At 46.1% G+C, this 20,074-nt stretch overlaps 1 protein-coding gene across 3 annotated transcripts in view; it reads left to right on the top strand.

Annotated features, from left to right (window-relative positions):
- Nucleotides 1–20,074, top strand: part of LOC126242368 (sorting nexin-29) — a 182,883-nt gene that overhangs the window by 95,472 nt on the left and 67,337 nt on the right. For all 3 annotated transcript variants that reach the window (XM_049948083.1, XM_049948081.1, XM_049948082.1), the window contains one exon: nt 16,292–16,442. In XM_049948083.1, the coding sequence (XP_049804040.1) occupies nt 16,292–16,442 (151 nt within the window). The remainder of the gene's footprint in view (nt 1–16,291; nt 16,443–20,074) is intronic.

Genomic DNA, 20,074 nt, shown 5'->3' with positions numbered 1-20,074 from the left:
ACTGATGCTTTCTCAGAAACAGTGGAGTATCTACAGTTAACTCGGGACACGTGTTAAGTTATTTTGCTTCTTCTTCCACTGAGTGAAGTTTCTGGGAAATAGAGTTATGGCACTTGCTATGTTCGCATTGTTAAATATTAGCATATACATAGTTTTCCCTTCATTTTTTTTGTAGAATCATCTTTGTAGCAGCACTTTTAAGACTTGTAAAGGCTTTTTATCATTTAATTGATCTTGGTGTTCTTACAATATATCAGTGTCATATGCAAATGCCAACACCTGAACATATCAGAAGGCAGCATAATGAATCTCTCTGACTTGTGGTCACTGCACAGTAATTTGACTCAGTGTTTTTCTTAGCTGCTTTCATTCGAAGATGGTGAGGGTCAGTTTATTAGGAATCTCTAGCTTCTCCATTGCTATATACAACTCCCTTCCATAAATACTTCTGTAGGCTGATCCGAAGTCTGCAACAAGGTGACTTGCATCAAATTGAAGTCATTTCCATTTTTCTAGTCTTTGCTGCTGCTGCTTCTAGTTCTGATCAACAGTCAGTCTTCCTTGACAAAATCCACTTTCATATACCAGCAGTGTTTTTAATATGAAGTGCAAACCTACTAAAGACAATGTTGGAGAATATTTTATATGTAGTCGGTAATAGGCAATTTTCCCTGTAGACAGGCACACTATGATATTGACTTTTTTGTGTATTGGGCAGATGATACAGACATTTCATTCATCTGAATAGTTTCATTTATCCAGACCTTAACTACAAGCTTGTGGAAATGTTTGGCCCACACTGTTCCTGTATTTTTAACAGTTCCGTTTATATTAGACCCATTCCCAGGACATTACTACGAATCTTCTTCATGATTGCATCCAGTTCCTCAGCACCTGGTGCTGGTTCCCTTGTATCTGAGTCCTTTGTTGTTACAGAGGGTAAGATTCGTTGGTCTTCAGATAAACCTCATTCAACAGCCCATCTGTCACCTATTGCATAACTCCTCAAAACTGAGTCACCTGCATTTCTACATGGATTAGTTCAAGGCTGGAAATCCTTTTGGTTTTCATTCAACTATAGAAAAAAAGTCTTCCTTCATTCATCCCTTTCAGCTGTTCCATTTCTTCCAGTTCTGTATTTTCGTGCTCTTTCTCTTTTCCATTTTATGCAGCCTCTTTACTTCTCTTCATGCTATTATATAATCCTGCACAGATCTTCAGATATGGTTTACGTGTTGCATTATTGTGTAGGACTCATTTTTAACTGCTACTACTTGTATATATTCATATTCAAAACCAGCCATTGTGTACAACTTGATCTACTCTCCTTAGACCTTCATCAGCAGCTTTTGGAGGGATGTCTTCTAGGGTTCCATCTTTCCTCAATTCTTTCACTGTTGAACAGAGTGCAAGGCTTTCCCTGAGTAGGATGGAAAATCTTTAAGCATTCTGAGGTTCCTTGAGCTTACCAGTGTGGAATTTTTTTGCCCAAGATCCACATACCTTCCTTGCATTAGATATTTTTCTTTCTGATTATTGCTATTGCAAGGTGATTGCCCCTATAGCTTCTAACAGCCATTAAGTCGGATACACATCTTGCATCTGTTAGGTGGTCAGTTTGGTTAGAACTATTTTAATTTGGAAATTTACACATCATTTCACATACATCTTCATTAAGGAAACAAAGTGTAAGCATTTGATCCTTTTATCATTTAAGTGTCATGTTGACATTATTGTCTTGCATAAGACTAATATTCATCTTCTTTTCCTGTTTTAGCATTGACATCTTCAGAAATAGTGTCAAGACACTCATTGTATACTTCATATAACTCATAATAGAAATCATCCTTCTCTTCAAGTTTAGACATGAGCACATGTGAGACCATAGCTGAAGAGTCTTCCTCTGATTCAGAGTCTGAAAAGTCTGAGATTTCACCATAAGTGCATAAGGTGACTATCCCCTCCTCTTATTTACAGTAAAGCCAGTACCATCCATATGATCTTTCTTTTGGCAGATGTAAAAAATCAGTTGTTTATTCTTCCCTCACTCCTTCACTTGACCGAATCACCTCTTGAATAATGGTAATTCAGTTGGTACTTATCTAGCTGATCAAGTAATTTCTTTAAAACTCCAGCTTTCCATGGTCCCAGTCTCGAAGTCCTTTAGGCATCCCATTAGCTAATCATAAGTAGGTTAGGCCATCTATTTATTAATTTGATGTTGAAGCAATGTATTTTTACAGGTTGGATTGTGAGCCCAACGCTGAGCCTCAGTGACCCTGAAGAGCCGATATTTTCTGTTAGAATTGTTACTCTCAGCTGATGAGTACCCATTAAAAACATTGGAAACTCACTTTTTCTCCCTTGAATGACATAACTGAATACCTGCCGGCAAAAAAGTTGTAACCCTCAAAATACAAATTGTACAGGAGGTGCGAAAAACCATTACCTATGCACTAGGTTTATGAACGGCAGAAATAGCATTCACAATCACTTGAAATGAGTCCATTACTGATTATTGTGTACAAGTTGTGGCCAGCCCCCCAGGGGGTCCACAACTCTTTAGTGGACACGTGCGTAGCGAGCACGGGACCCCGAGCTAATGTGGCCCTCCTTCCTTTCCGGGCTGCATACCTTCCCTTTCCGCATCCTTCCCCGTCCCCCATCTTCGCCCCCCCCCCCCCCCCCCCCCACCTCTGGCTCTTTCCTTCCCTTTCTCCCCCTCTGGGAGTATGGTTTGTGCCTACGTCCGGAGACGGACACTCGAAACTGTTCCAAATTCCTTGCTTTCTACACTTGTAAGTCTTCGTCCTTCCTCTGTCCTCCTCCTTTCCTTCCCTCTTCTCTTTGCACTTTTCTCCGCTGCGGCGTTTGAGACCCCTCTTCTTTCCTTTCCCTTCTCTTTTTTCCTCCCTGTACGTGTCTGAAGGCCGACCCACGCACTTCCATGCGTAGCCGGTGACGAGGTAACGTGTAATTCCCCTCCCCGGGTAGACAGGTAGGACACGTACGTACCCCCTGGTAACGGCCAGGCCCAGGGAGGGGTGATTACCCGAGCTGATACCTTCAGAAAGTGCCGATTGGTCCCTCCGTCCGTTTGTCGGGAGGTGTGACCTGAGGTGTGAACAATCACCTAAGGCGGATGTGCCCTCAGTGAGGGCCCCCACAAGGGAGGAGCGCGCCATCGGAGACGCCGGTAATCATGGGGGATTCTTCCGCAATGGTTTCCTCACCTTCCACTATGTCTGCTCACAAACGTAAGTTCACTGAGTCTCAGCCACAGACGGTTCTTCCATCGTTGCCACAGTTCCTTGTTGTTTCTCGGTCTGACGGAGGTCACGACTTCTCCACGGTCAACCCTTTCATTATTCAGAAAGGTGTCAACGCAATTGCAGGTCCTGTAAAGTCTTGTTCCAGATTACGGAATGGCACCCTGTTGTTAGAAACACACAGTGCCCTCCAGGCACAAAAATTGCTGCGTACTTCTCTGCTCCACACCTTCCCTGTCTGGGTGGAACCGCACCGTACCTTAAATTCCTCGCGTGGAGTCGTTTATACACGCTCCCTCGATGGATTGTCTGACGAAGAAATTCAGCACTACCTGTCTGACCAGGGCGTAACGGCTGTTCATAGGGTTATGAAAAGGGTTGACACGAACATCATTCCAACCCGCACTGTCTTCTTGACATTTGACAAAGTTCAACTCCCATCGAAAATCCAAGCAGGCTATGAGATAATTTCCGTTCGCCCTTACGTCCCAAACCCTACGCGTTGCTATCAATGTCAGCGGTTCAATCACACCAGCCAGTCCTGTTCCAATCCGGCCAAATGTGTTACGTGTGGCAAGGATGCCCATGAGGCTGCTTGTCCACCTCCATCCCCTCGCTGCATCAACTGTATGGGTGACCACGCTGCTTCCTCTCGAGATTGCCCCGTTTTTAAGGACGAAAAACTCATCCAGGAAATAAGAGTGAAGGAAAAGGTGTCGACCTTTGCTGCTCGAAAATTATTCGCCAGTCAACAGCCCACCGTGCCTCAGACAGGAAAATACAGCACTGTCCTTGCTTCCCCTCGGCCAACAAAGGAGGCGGCCACGCAGACTTGCGACCTCACCTTTAGTACCACGGTCATCAGATCGGCCAGCGCAAAGATCGCCCGTTCAACCTCACCACTTTCGCCTGCCCACTCTCTGGCTCACCCTTCGTCGGGTTCTGCTAAATCTCGAGCCCAAAAGTCAGACGCCAAGTCTTCGAAAAAAGAGCATACTCGTGAAGAGTTTTTACGTACCGCAACTTCCCAACCATCGGTTCCTCCTTCATCTAAACATCATACTTCCAAGAAGGCTACAAAGAAACCCAGTTCCTCTCCTTCTCCGCCAAGGCGTGTCCCATCTAAAGCACCACCTGACGGAAATCGCCCTCGGCCGTCTTCTGTGTCGCCGAGGCGCACCGCTGGTGGCCGGTCAACCGGCCGATCGCTGGTGGCAGGAGCTGCTCCTGACCAACCTATGGATCAGGATCTTCTGCCTTCGGCTGAATGCCATTCCATGCTGTCGGTCGCAAGCTCTGAGCAGTCGTTGAGTTGACGGCACCCTTGGTCACATTCCTCCATTTTCTGTTCACCCTATGTCCATTATCCACTGGAATATCCGCGGCATTCGAGCCAATCGAGATGAATTGTCGATCCTCTTACGATCCTACTCGCCGGTCATCTTCTGTCTTCAGGAAACAAAGCTGCGTCCCCATGACCGCTTTGTTCTCCCTCATTTTCAGTCCGTCCGATATGACCTCCCCTCTGTTGAAGGCACTCCAGCCCATGGAGGACTCATGATTCTTCTCCATGATACTCTCCATTATCGCCCAATCCCCTTAAACAGTTCCTTCCAAGCTGTCGCCGTCCGTCGTTCCCTTTCTGGATACACGTTCTCTCTTTGTACTGTATACATTCCATCGTCCACACCAATGGCGCGAGCTGATCTCCTTCATCTTCTTGGTCAGCTTCCACCCCCCTATTTGCTGGTTGGGGACTTCAATGCCCACCACCCGCTTTGGGGATCTCCACATCCTTGTCCACGTGGCTCACTATTGCTAGACGTCTTCCACCAAGCGGATCTAGTTTGCCTCAACACTGGGGTCCCCACATTTTTGTCTGCCTCCATGACAAATTTATCTCATTTGGACCTTGCGGTCGGTACTGTTCTGCTAGCTCGGCGCTTCGAATGGTTCGCCCTTGATGATACACACTCGAGTGACCACTTTCCATGTGTCCTTAGACTACAGCCTCAACTGCCATGTATGCGCCCACGGCGCTGGAAGTTTGGCGAAGCCGATTCGACACTTTTTTTCGTCTCTAGCGACATTCGATGACCGTCGCTTTCCCAGCATCGACGATGAGGTCACACATATTACCAACGTTATTCTTACAGCTGCAGAACGTTCAATACCACGCACCTCCGAATTTCCCCGGCGCCCCCCCAGTTCCTTGGTGGAACGAGGCATGCCGTGACGCAATACGTGAGCGGCGACGTGCTCTTCGCATTTTCCGTCACCATCCTACTTTGGCCAACTGTATCCGCTATAAGCAGCTCCGTGCCCAATGCCGTTGCGTCATCCGCGATAGCAAGAAGGCAAGCTGGAAATTCTTTACTAGCTCATTTAACACCTTCACTCCCTCCTCGGAAGTTTGGAGTCGGCTTCGACGGTTCTCAGGCACGCCTAGTTTCTCCCCAGTCTCTGGGCTCACTGTCGCGCATGATACCTTAGTGGACCCCGTCTCAATTTCTAACTCATTGGGTCAGCACTTTGCTGAGATTTCGAGCTCTTCAAATTACCCGCCAGCGTTTCTCCCGAAGAAACGTGCAGCGGAAGTGCGACATCTTGCTTTCTTCTCTCACAATCACGAAAGCTACAATACTGTTTTCTCCATGCGGGAACTCCAACATGCCCTCTCTTCTTCTCGCTCCTCCGCCCCAGGACCGGATGGTATCCATGTCCAAATGTTGCTGCATTTATCAACCCATAGTCTGCGTTACCTCCTTCACCTTTATAATCGAATTTGGACCGACAGTACCTTTCCCAGACGATGGCGGGAAGCTATTGTCGTTCCAGTCCCGAAACCTGGAAAGGACAAACATCTCCCCTCCAGCTATCGCCCCATTTCTCTCACGAGTACTGTCTGTAAGGTTTTGGAGCGTATGGTGAATTACCGTCTAGCGTGGTGGCTGGAATCCCGCAGTCTTTTAACACCAGCCCAATGCGGATTCCGAAAGCATCGTTCTGCAGTTGACCATCTTGTTGCTCTCTCCACTTACATCATGAACAATTTTCTCCGGAAGCGCCAAACGGTAGCTATATTTTTTGATCTGGAGAGAGCATACGATACCTGTTGGAGGACAGGCATCCTCCGCACACTGTTCTCTTGGGGCTTTCGAGGCCGGCTGCCCCTTTTTCTTCGCGAATTTATGGCAGGGCGCACATTTAGGGTGCGGGTGAACACTACTCTCTCCCGTACTTTCTCCCAAGAAAACGGGGTACACCAGGGCTCCGTGCTGAGTGTTGTACTGTTTGCCATTGCCATCAATCCAATTATGGATTGTCTCCTTCCTGATGTCTCAGGTCCCTCTTTGTGGACGATTTTGCGATCTACTACAGCTCTCAATGGACCAGCCTTCTTGAACGTCGTCTTCAAGGATGTCTCGATCGCCTCCACTCTTGGAGCATCGAAACCGGCTTCCGCTTCTCACCCAGTAAAACAGTTTGTGTTAATTTTTGGCGTCGTCAGGAGTTTCTTCCACCCTCTTTACATCTAGGACCTGTCAACCTTCCGTTTTCGGACGTCGCTAAATTCAAACTGTGCTGGTCCTCCCACGTTTCCTATCTTTCGGCTCGCTGTCTGCGATCCCTCAACACCCTCCGTGTCCTGAATGGTACCTCCTGGGGAGCGGTCCGAGTGGTCCTTCTCTGCCTCTATTGTGCCTTAGTGCACTCGAAATTGGACTATGGAAGCATAGTTTACTCCTCTGCTCGGCCGTCTATTCTTCGGCGTCTTGACTCTATCCACCACCGTGGATTACGTTTAGTGTCTGGAGCTTTTTACATGAGCCCTGTGGAAAGCCTTTATGGTGAGACTGCTAAACCTCCGCTGTCCAATTGGTGAGCAGTCCTTCTGAGTCGTTATGCTAGCCATCTGTCTTCCATGCCTGCTAATCCGGCCCATGACATTTTTTTCGACGCCTCCTTGGATGTAGGGTATGCAGGCCGCTCCTCCTCCCTACTACCCCCGGGAGTCCGCTTCCGTCAACTGCTCCATTCTCTTTCCTTCCGCTTTCCTAAAACCTTCTTGACAACTTGGGGTACAGCACCGCCTTGGCTCCGTCCCCGGATCTGCCTGCTCCGTGACCTTTGTCAATTTCCCAAGGATGGTACCCCTACACTTGTTTATCGTCGGGCATTTGCTGCTCTATGTGCACAGATGACGGACGCCACATTTATTTACACCGACGGCTCGAAAACATCGTTAGGTGTAGGGAGTGCCTATATTGTTGGCGACACCCCAAATCACTTTCGGCTTCCCGACCAGTGTTTGGTTTATACTGCGGAGCTTTACGCTGTTCTCCAGGCTGTCCACTACATCCGCCGCCATCAGCAGATACAGTACATAATCTGCTCAGATGCTCTCAGCTCTCTCCTGAGTCTCCAAGCTCTTTACCATGTGCACCCTCTGGTCCACCGGATTCAGGACTGTCTGCGCTTGCTCCACTTGGGGGGCGTCTCGGTGGCGTTCCTCTGGCTCCCGGGACACGCTGGTATCCGTGGGAATGAGGCGGCCGATATAGCGGCCAAGGCTGCAGTCTCTCTTCCTCGGCCAGCTATTCAGTCGATTCCCCTCACCGATCTCCGGAGCGTTTTATGTCGCAAAGTTGCTCATTTATGGCACGCGCATTAGTCAACACTTCCCCATAATAAATTGCGGGAAGTGAAAGCCCTTCCTTGCGCTTGGACCTCTTCCTCCCGAACGCGTCGTCAGGAGGAGGTAATTTTAGCTAGACTCCGGATAGGGCACTGTCTTTTTAGCCATCGACATTTTTTAAGCGGCGATCGTCCCCCACTCTGTCCCCACTGCTCTCAGCTGTGGACGGTAAGACAACTTTTAATTGAATGCCCCTATTTTAATCCGTTACGCTCCCGTCTACAGCTATCGCCTGATCTGTCGTCGATTTTAGCAGATGACACGTGCTCAGCCGACCGCGTTCTCCAGTTTATTAGTGACAATGAAATGACGTCAGTCATTTGAAGCCTTTTTTGGGGACAACCATCCCCTTTCTGTAGTGGCTTTTTAAGCAATCCTTCTGCTTTTAGTTTCTCCAATTTTATGACTTCGTTCCCATTGCTGCTGGTTTTCAATTTCGGTTTTTTACTGTTTCCTAAGTCACGGGCTGGGCGCTAATGACCATAGAAGTTTTGCGCCAAAAAAAAAAAAGTTGTGGCCAGGGATGTGGATATGGAATGACCAGCATTGTGTGACATTCGTAACAGACATGTTCATTGTTGTTTTGTTCCACCACAGGCTCTCCAAGAACTCTCAAGAGCTCTCATTGAAGACTGGGAACAGATACTATGGTGTGACCTCGTAGACTTATAAGAGCATGCCACCTAGGTGTTAGGCAATGACAAACCCTCGTGGAGGGCATACACATTGTTGGAGCCCCCCCCCCCCCCCCCCCTCCCCCAGGGGGCTTGCCCCTCTTTGGCAGGTTCGCGCTTGGCTACCACGAGGCCCCAGCCTTTGCTGCATGTCTACCGTCTTGCTGATTTTCTTCCCCTGCCTTGGGGAACATGTCTGGGAATGTTCTTCATTGTCCATAGCTCACATAAGAACAGTCTCGCCACTGTTTTTCATTCCCTTTTCCTTTCTTCGATCACCTTCTCCTATCCTTCCCCGACTTTGGTGTTTGAGGCTCCTCTTTTTCTTCTTCCTCCCTATCTCTCCTGAAGGCCACCCCACATGTTTGATGTGCAGCAGGTGACTGGGTAACACACAATTCCCAGCCCTGGGTCAACAGATAGGGTTCACACGTACCTCCTGGTACAGGCCAGGCCTCGGAAAGGGTGATTGCCTGAACTGCTGCCTTACCAAATTGCTGATTGATTCCTCTGTCAGATGTTCAGGAGGTGTGAACAATCACCTAAGGCAGATGCACCACCTTGTGAAAGCGGCCCCCAGTTGGAAGGAGCACGCCATTGGAGACGCTACCAATCATGGGGGGGATTTTCTCGCAATGAGCCAGTCATCATCACAATCAGAATCTACAAAACATAAACAGAATGAGGCTAACAATTCAAAGACCCTTCAGGCTGCACCATGGTTCCTCATGGTTTCACGTACTGAAGACGGTCAGTCCTTCACAACAGTAAATCCGTTTGTGTATTATTCAGAAAGGTGTTGATGCAAGCCCTGTGAAATCCTACTCTTGTTTACGGAATGGCACATTGCTTTTGGAGACTACTTCTGATTCTCAAGCACAACTACTGCTTGCCACTTCGCTTCTCCACGGTTATCCTATTCGTGTTGAGGCCCGTAGATTCTGAATTCTTCCCATGGTGTTATTTATACTAGGCAGCTCGACAGTCTGACCGAAGCCGAAATCCGAACATACCCCTCTGATCAGGGTGTCATTGCCATCCATCGGGTGACGAAAAAGGTAGATGCCTCCTTAATATCCAAACGCACTCTCTTTCTCACCTGTTTTCTCACCTTCCATCGAAGACCAAAGCAGGCTATGAAGATATCACAGTCCAGGAAACCATATATTCAGAACCTGATGCGCTGCTACCCATGTCATTGTTTCAACCACACTCGAGTGTCTTGTCAACATCTGGCCAAATGTGTAACTTGTGGTAGGGATAGGCATGAGGGCCATTGTCTGCTGCCTCCTCCCCCCTGTGTCTCGAGATTGTCCCGTGTATCTTGATGAATGGGCTGTCCAGTAGATCTGGGTAAAGGAAAAAATTCCTTACCTGGTCGCTCGCAAGTTATTGGCTAGTTGCAAACTCTGTGTTCCACTGTCTGGCACTTATAATACTGTTCTTTCTACATCTCGCTTCATGAAGGACATGGCCATGCAGACACATGACCTCAAATTCAGCTCTGAGGTTGTGAAATCTCCCTGTGTCATGGTAGCATCGCTGTCCCCTTGTCCGGGTGTGTAACAAACCATCAAACTCTCGCCTCATGGGGCAAAGTCACCAGCTACACAAATGGCAGGCTGGAAAGGACAGAAGGAATACTCGTGTGAAGACTTCCTATGTCCTTCCAGCTAACCAACACCTGAGTCTTCCTCTGCTTACTGGAAAGGCTCAAAGAAGTCCATCAGAGGCAAACGGTCTTCTCCTTCACTGACTGTAAGATCCTCTTCGAAGGTGTCGCCACTTGGTGCCTTCGCCCGGCCAGCCTCTGTGTTGTCTGTGCACACCACCAACTGTTTCTCTGTGTTGTACGCCATAGGCCAACAGCACAAGAAAGCTGGTGCTTCTGTAGACCTCATGGAGCAGGAGCCTCCTGCTTCTGTGCCCCGTAGCAGCTAGTCTTCGCAGGCTGGCACTCAGCAGCAGCCGAGGTGACATCCCTTCATTGTTTCCTCATCATGACTCTCCTCCAATGGAATGTTCGCAGCCTTTGATCCAACAAAGAGGATTTATGGCAGCTTTTAGAATCGCAGTGTCCACTTGTATTCTGCCTTCAGAAAACAAAATTGTCCTCATGACTGCTTTGAGCTTTCGCATTTCTTCCCGATCCATTCTGGCCTTCACCCCAAGGCTGGCGTTCCAACTCGTGGGGGAGTCATGCTGCTCATAAGGGATAACGTTCATAGTCAACCCATCTCCCCGACTACCCGCCATCAAGCTGTTGCAGTTCGCCTTTTCCTTCCTCACTTGACCTTTTCCCTTTGTTGCATTTATATCCCTCCATCATTCAATGTCACCAGGGCAGACTTCCTCCAGCTTATTGGGCAGCTACCTCACCCATTTCTGCTGCTCAGTGACTGACTTTAATGCGCACCATCCTGTTTGGGGTTCTCCCAGAACCTGTCAGAGGTGCCCTCTTGGTTGATCTTCGTAATCAACTTAAACTCTTCTGCCTTAATGCAGGAGCACCCACATTCCTTTCTGAATCCTCACATAGCTATTCCCATTTGGACCTATCCTTCTGCAATGCCCAGCTTGCCCATTGTCTTGAGTGGTCCATTCTTTCTGACACCTACTAGAGCGACCATTTTCCATGTGCTACCCATTTACCAACTCCTATCCCACCTGCGTTCATGCCCAAATGGCAGCTTACAAAGGCCGACTGGTGGTTTTACTGCTCCGTGGCAACCTTCAGTGAACAAGATTTCACCAGTTGTGATCACCAGGTGGAATATCTTACGAAAGTTATCCTTACCACTGCAGAACGCTCCATTTCTCGCACTTCATCTTTATCACACTGTGTTCTGGTCCCTTGGTGGACTGAGGTGTGCCGTAACACAATTTGCACGAGGAGACATGCTCTCCGTATTTTTAACAGTCATCTTAAGATGTCAAACTGCATTCATTATAAACAGATGCATGCACTGTGTCATTGCGTTCTTTGGGATAGCATAAAAGCTATCTGGATTTCATTCCCTAGTTCTTTTAACAGTTCCACTCCCTCCTCTGTCCTGTGAGCCAGCCTCCGAAGGCTCTCTAGGACGTAGCTCTACTCCCCAATTTCTGGCCTGACGGTAGCAGATGTCATCATGGACCCTATTGCTATCTCCAACACCTTAGGCCACCGTTTTGCAGAAATTTTGAGCTCTTTCCACCATCACCCAGCCTTCCTCCACTGGAAAAGAGTGGAGGAGGCTGGAGCAATACCCTTCTCTCCTCAGAAATGTGTGTGTATACAATGCTGTCTTTACTGTGAAGGAGCTAGATCATGCTCTCACTTCCTCTCAATCCTCTGCTCCAGGGCCAGATGCTATTCACAATTGGATGTTGCAGCACCTTTCTCTTGCAGGCAAGCACTTTCTGCTTAGTATGTACATCATCATATTGGCAGAGGGCATGTTTCCCAGATGCTGGCGTGAAGCCACTGTCATACCCATACCCATACCTAAGCCTGGTAAGGACAAACATCTTCCTTCTAGGTACTGCCCCATCTCTCTCGCCAGCTGTGTTTGCAGAGTGTTGGAAAGTATGATTCATGCCTGGCTGGTATGGTGGCTTGAGTCTCACAATTTACCAACCACTGCACAGAGTTGATTTCGGCCACGCTGTTCTGCAGTTGACCGTCTAATCACTTTATCCACCCATGTCATGAATGTTTTCTGTGAAAATACCTGACCGTGGCTGCGTTTTCGATTTGGAGAAAGCCTACGACACCTGCTGGAGACTGGTATCCCCTGTACTCTCTACACTTGGGGCTTCCATGGCCACCTGCCCCATTTCCTTGAGGACTTTTTAAAAGATCAAATTTTCAAGGTCTGTGTGGGTTCTGCCTTGTCGGACACCTTTATCCAGGAAGATGGTTTTTGCTATCGCCATTATCCCTATAATGGCCTGTCTCCTGCCGGGCACCTCTGGCTCCCTTTTTGTTGGTGACTTTGCCATCTATTGCAGCTGTCCACAGACCTGTCTCATTGAGCGGCATCTTCAGCAATGTCTCAATTGTCTTTACTCTCATGGAGCATTAACAATGGCTTTTGTTTTTCCACTGACAAAACCGTTTGTATGAATTTCTGGTGGCGCAATTGGTTTCTCGCACCATCTTTAGATCTTGGGCCTGTTGCTCATCTGTTCGTTGAAACTACAAAATTCCTGGGGCTCAAGCTCAATACAGAACTCTCTAGGTCCTACCACATGTCTTACCTGGCAGCTTGCTGTATGCATTCCCTCAAGTCCTACATGTCCTCAATGTTACTTCCTGGGGTGCAGATAAAACCTCCTCAGTTTGTACCAGTGCCTTATCCACTCAAAACTAGACTATGGGTGCTTTGTTTATGCATCTGCATTGCTGTCCCTCTTATGCTGTCTCAATACTATCCACCATTGTGTAATCCATTTGGCCACTGGTACGTTTTACACTAGCCCAGTTGAGAGTCTGCATGCAGAAGCTGTTGAACTACTGCTGTCCTACTGCCATGACTTTCTACTCAGCAGGAGTGCGTGCTGTTTGTCCGCCATGCATGGCCACTCATCTGATGCCCCCTCCTTCGATGACTCCTTTGATTGCCAGTATGGGGCACGCCACTCTTCTCTGTTACCTCCTGGAATTTGCTTTCGGCTCCAGCAGCGTAACTTCATGCTACCTGCAACTTTCCCAGTGGGTGTGAACCCTTCACCACCTTGGTTTCATGTGGCAGCCCATGTTAACCTTGGCCCTCATTCGCTTCCTAGGAACACTACTCCAGCCTCGCTCTATCGCCTTCAGTTTGACAGCCTTCGCATGGAACTACACGATAGTACCTTAGTGTATGCTGAAGGCTCTCAGGCTGACCTTGGAGTCAGGTGTGCCTTTGTTATTGGCGCCAACGTTTTTCGGTATCTGCTTCCAGCACACTGCTCAGTATTTCCAGCAGAGCTCTTCGCCCTGTATCAGGCCGCAGAGACATCCGGTTACACAGGCTTTTCAATTGTGCCATCTGCTCCGACTCGGTGACCTTCAAAGTCTCTGTGCGCTTTAAATCACCTATCCCGTAGTGCAACGGATCCAGGAAAACGTCACTTCCTCACTCTTGATGGCGCCACTGTGATGTTTATGTGGGTTCCTGGTTATGTTGGTCTGAAGGAAACGAGGCTGCTGACACTGCTGTCAAGGCTACAGTCCTTGTACCTCAGCCCACTTGTTCTTATGTCCCCTCCAATGATCTCTGTGTTGCTGTCTGTCAAGAGATCATGTCACTTTGGCATTGCCACTGGTTCTCCCTTCATGGGAATGAGCCCCAGGTTATTAAGCCTCTCCCAGTGGCTTGGGCGACCTCCTCTCAGCCCTCCTGCCACGAGGAGGCCATTATAAGTACACTCATGCTCATAAATTAAGGATAATGCTGATACATGGTGAAACAACACTCTGGTGGGCAGTTTGCGGGTTTAAATCACCTTGGGGTATGGCCATGCGGTGCATTTGACCTGTGGTCATCGCAAGGTCAGCAGTCCACATATGCAGAGGTGTGTTGGTGCATGTTAGAGTATGGTGCAGCGAGTAAGTGTGCAGACATTTTCAGATGTGCTAATGGTGACTGTGTGTTTAAAATGGCTAAAAGAACACATATTGATGACGTTATGAGGGGTAGAATACTAGGGCGACTGGAGGCTGGTCAAACACGCAGGCCATAGCACAGGCCCTCCGTGTGTTACAAAGTGTGATCTCAAGACTGTGGCAACGATTCCAGCAGACAGGAAATACGTGTCCAGGCACTACAGAATGGGACGTCACAGTGTACAACACCACAAGAAGACCGATATCTCACCATCAGTGCCTGCAGACGGCCACGGAGTACTGCAGGTAGTCTTGCTCAGGACCTTACCACAGCCACTGGAACAGTTTTCTCCAGATACACAGTCTACAGACGACTGAACAGACACGGTTTATTCATCCGTAGACCTGCAAGGTGCATTCCACTGACCCCAGGTGACAGGAGAGCCTGTAAAGCCTGGTGTCAAAAACACAGTGCATGATCATTGGATGGTCCCAGGTTATGCTCACAGACGAGTCCAGGTATAGTCTGATTCTTGCCAGGTTTTCATCTGGTGTGAACCAGAAATCAGATACCAACCCCTTAATGTCCTTGAAAGGGACCTGTATGGAGGTTGTGGTTTGGTGGTGTGGGGTGGGATTATGATTGGTGCATGTACACCCCTGCATGTCTTTGACAGAGGAACTGTAACAGGTCAGTTGTATCGGGACATCATTTTGCACCAGTATGTGTGCCTTTTCATGGGTGCAGTAGGTCCCACCTTCCTTCTGATGGATGATAACGCATGCATGGCCCCACTGAGCTGCCATCGTGGAGGAGTACCTTGAAACAGAAGATATCAGGCGAATGGAGTAGCCTGCCTGTTCTCCAGACCTAAACCCCATCCAGCATGTCTGGGATGCTCTCGGTCGACGTATCACTGCATGTCTTCAAACCCCTACGACACTTCAGGCACTGGTGCAAGAATGGGAGGCTATGCCCCAGCAGCTGCTCAACCACCTGATCCAGAGTATGGCAACACGTTGTGCGTCCTGTGTACGTGTGCATGGTGATCATATCCCGTACTGATGTTGTGGTATATGCACAGGAAACAGTGGCATTTTGTAGCACGTGTTTCGGGACGGTTTTATCAACTATCACCAATACCGTGGACTTACAGATCTGTGTCGTGTGTGTTCCCTATGTGCCTATGCTATTAGTGCCAGTTTTGTATAGTGCCACATTGTGTGGCACCACATTCTGCAGTTATCCTTAATTTATGAGCTTGAGTGTAAGTTGCGTATTGGGCACTGCCTTTTTAGCCATCACAGTTTGTGAAGTGACACTTCCCCACCACTTTGTGCACATTGTGTCCAACTTTTAACTGTCCACCAAGCGCGGGCTGTCAACCGCGTTTTACTTTTTATCTGTCATATCAATATGACAAAGACCATTTAATTTTTAGTTCTGGACCTCCGTTTCTCTAAGGTGTATTTTATAGAACATTCTCTGTGTCCCTGTTTTTAGCTTTTCTTTGGGTTGACAAATATTGTTTTTACCTCTTCTCTTTGTCTTCATCTTTCACAGTTTTGACATGGGTGCGTATGACCCTATTTGTTTTTGCACCTTAAAACAAAACAAATGTTGTTGGAGATACCAAAGTTCAGTGAAAAGCACCAAGAATGACAGGGTGAATGATTGTTTCTGCCTTGTTTGTGACACTTGTTGGACTTTTCAGCTCTTATTATGTAAATGAATGAGGCTGTAACGATGATTTTTTTTTTTTTTTTTTGTGTACTTAATGTATGAAGAAGGTATAATTTGGTAACATAATTGATCCTTGATATTGACCAGTGGAGTATGGCAGATGTTTAAAGTCCTGTTCCCATAGTAGTTTTGAGCGATATACAAACTGTGGAGGCTTTTTCTGTAAATTTTAGCACTTAACTAGTGAAAAAGTCAAATAAGGATGGAACAGCCTTTGTATTTAAGGACCAAAAATTAATATAATTTGTGTATTTTGTAGTAATTTAATCTCTCCAACCACACCACCTCATCTCAGTAATATTAACACTATTTAAATGTTATGTGCAACCATAGGAGTGGTAGCCCACCCAGGAGACATGCCCCTCAGACTTTGACTCCTGTGAACAATGTGAATGTCGGAGAACTCATCCCAGTGTCCCAAGGTGTTGCTAGTGAAGAACCACATTCTGAGGATGACTCGCTGTCTGTGCCCAGTTATTCTGAGGTTAGTATATGTGTGTTTTTAACATGATTTTGTATTACTGCTGGCGAACAGAAGCTTTGTACAAGTTAAGTCTTACAGAATGTTATGGTCCAAATAAGAGGCCCTTGCTGATTGTAAGGGACACTTACAAATTGAACTTGTGCAGCAGCTTTTTCTCAGGCTGCTGGAGTTGTAATATTTGATAGTGTTAGAGGTTTGCCTAGTGTATTTCATACTCTGTATCCTGTTCTAGTGATGAATGTAAGAAACTGTGTCGACGAAAGTGAAGAGTGTGGCTCCCATCTTCTGCATAGAGTGAATGGTTTTCTCTAGCATAAATGGCACCGTCTGTGGCGTATATCATACAAGTGATAAATCTGTGGTGAATGGGTTGCAGGGAAGCTGGTCAGGATGTGTCACATAGTTTGAGTGTCGGCAAGTAGATGAGACATCAGGGTACACCAGCATCATCAAAAATTCAATGGAATAAATAGTAGCATACATTATTAAACAGTATCATATAGGAGAGAGAATCTTGCTATTTTTTGATAATGAGTGGAATGTTTCCATGGACTGGTTGAATCACCAAGAAACAAGTCTGGCTTGAATACTGTAAAGTCACTAGATTGATTTCTGATAAGAAGCCAAAATTTTTCAATCTGCCTTTATGCTAACCTTGACTTCGGTGATGTGAAGACATGCCAAGAACAACACATGGATCGGATTTCATTATAAAGGGGGTGGGGGGGGGAGAGGAGAGGTGGAGAAAGCTTTCAAATAGGTGGCAGAACTTAGTTCTTCAGGGATTCACGATCAATCATGCCATATGAATTTACTTGTGAGTGCGCGCATGCCATTCTTGTTTGCAAATTAAAAAAAAAAAAAAAAAAAAAAAAAAAATTAATGCATACTAAGATATTTCTTCTGCTGCTATCTCGATTGCTGTTGCACCCTAAAGCATTTGCTTTGTTATAGGATTACTATAACACGTCGTTGTTGTTATTTGAAACAGAGAGAACAACAAGGTTAATTGTAGTGTTTTTCACCGTTCAGGAACATGATACTGCAGAAAAACTCATGTTAAAGACCTTTTAACCATTCCAGTCCATTTCGAAATGTCATGAGGAACATAAAAAACTACAGGAGAAACGTGATGATTGTGACAAACTTCTCCTACAGACAGTAAGGATGAGCAGAGTGACTTAAAGTGTTCCATCTTTTTCCTTGTTGATTGATTTGTTGTAAGAACAAAAGAGTAGAGCATGGATCTAATGTTACTTGGAAGGTCTTTCAGTTTTATAAGACTTCTGTCTCGGGTTCATTGGCTGCCACTTGTTGGATAATTTTTTGGATGTTTCACCAGCACAAGTGGCTGGCGTTGTCAAAGCTTCACCCTCCATCACTTGTAGTGGACTGGAGTCAAGCTGACAACCACTGATTATACATACCAGTCGTGCCAACATCAAAGGCCTTTCTCATGGTCAATTCTGGTGCAGTTCCACTCTTGGTACATGCGAACTATTGTTCGCTGGAGCATGGTAATTCAGGACCCATTCAATTTGAGGCTTTCTTGTTTCTTGTTGAAGCTATTCTCATGTTTGTATGTTTCTATAGCTTCTTTGAACAAGCGGGTGTGATAGCTCTTCTCTCCAGCCAGCACTTCCATGTCAGCAAGATGAAAGGGTCCTGGATTCACGTGCTGCAGTGAGCGACCATTGAAGGTAGCAAGAGGAGAACCGCACCAAAAATTACCACAGAAAAGCCCTTGGATGTCGCTGTGCCAGGTACACACAATGTGCAGCCACGATAAAGTTGCAACACTACTGAATGGAAACCTGATACATTCTGAAAACTGGCATTATCATCTGTTGAAACTCTGTGTTAGTTTGCATTCTCTCCCATAGTACCACACAGACCATTTTAATTGCCTGAATTTCTTAAGCACGGATTTGATCTGTGTTGGTTTGAGGAACAGTTTAGAGTTAATTTTGTAGTATGCATTTAATGAGGCTATGGACTGAAACAACTGGACTGTTAGCTCACTGATGTTAGTTAGCTAAAATCAAAGCTCGAAGTTAGGTGCTGAATATGAGGACACTTCCACCCAGTTACATTACATCCAGAGGTCATTGTTCACTCTTGGGCATTCTGAAAACTAAATTCTGATGACCTGTCTATTAAATAGCTTTACTACTGAAGTGTTAGGAGAATGTACGGTCTAATGATTTTTTAATTTAAAGTACACTGTTAGTGTTTATGTAGGCCTCAAAATGTGTAACATTCTGTGATCTTCGTATCTTTTCTCTGTGAGTGGTACAACCAGAGATTTAGTTTACTAAATGAAACATACAATGTTGCAAGAAAAACTTTTTAATAGCAAATGGATGTACAATATACCAATTTTATGATTTTTCATCCATTGCAGACTGGTGTATGCAAAACAGTGCTATTGTACATAATTTGCCCATTACTACATTAATCATATTACTGAATTAAAAAGTTGTTTAATTATATGTTGTGTGTAGAAAAAACAGGATACAAACACTTCTCTAGTTTAGTGCTATTGTAGAGCACTTTTTAAAATTTGTAACAACATGACTACTGAGGTCATTAAGTGCACATGCTGTCTTATATATAGTCATATTTTGTGGCAGCTCTTGCTTTATGCTACCCAACAAATGGATGGAGTGTGCACTGATCGGAAGATTCCTGGCAGATTAAAACTGTGTGCCGGGTTTGCACACTTTTAATCTGCTGGACTGATGCCACTCCAGCAAATGGGTATCGGTGTCCTCCTTTTTCTTTGAGCTGGTTGACAGCTGCAAGTGGGCCCAGCCTGTATGACTCTATTACTTGTATAAGCAGCCTGCAACAGCCTATCAGCAGCATCAGTGCCTTTCACATTGACAGCTTGCAGGATTCATGGTGACGATGACATTTTGTTGAATTGTGACTGCTGCTGCAATCTTCTGGTGACAGTCAAAACATGTCAAGTCTCCTGCGTCCAAAGATTGCAGAAGCAAGTTGGAAGGTCACTGCAATACAGTATTGAACTAACAGTAGCTGGGCATAATTCATTCCAGAATGTTACTCATAGCGCAAAACAGTCGCTAAGTGAAACACTTTATCTCATATAAATTGCTGTAAAATATGATAATACATTCCATTCAGAAATAGTACTAAAAGTTTTATCTTATTAAAGCCATTTATTCAAAGAAAATTATACATACAGTATTACGTACTTTATTATTTACGATATGTAACTAATTCCTTTTTATCAGGATGCTATCGATAGTCATTTGTTTCTGCTGTAGCTTCAACACTTGGCAAAAATGCGTCACACCATTATCGTCAAATAAATTTGTAGCATGTGTAGCCACTGCTTTATCGGGGTGATGATTTTCAATGCACGATGCAACCTATTCTATGGTTTCAGCATTCCTCGTATTGCGCCAGAAGATTGCTGCTTTTCTGTTAATGGAATGTTGTCTACTCCCCCAGGGCCTTGTTTTGACTTCGATCTTTCAGTGCTGTCAAACTCTACACACAGTATCATATCTCCCATTTCATCTTCATCTACATCCTCTTCCATTTCAATAATATTGCCTTAAAGTAAAACACCCTTGTATAAACCCTCTATATACTCCTTTCAT

Source organism: Schistocerca nitens, chromosome 1, assembly GCF_023898315.1.
Source record: "Schistocerca nitens isolate TAMUIC-IGC-003100 chromosome 1, iqSchNite1.1, whole genome shotgun sequence".
Taxonomy (NCBI): Eukaryota; Metazoa; Arthropoda; class Insecta; order Orthoptera; family Acrididae; genus Schistocerca; species Schistocerca nitens.
This window is presented reverse-complemented; position numbering and strand designations above follow the sequence as displayed.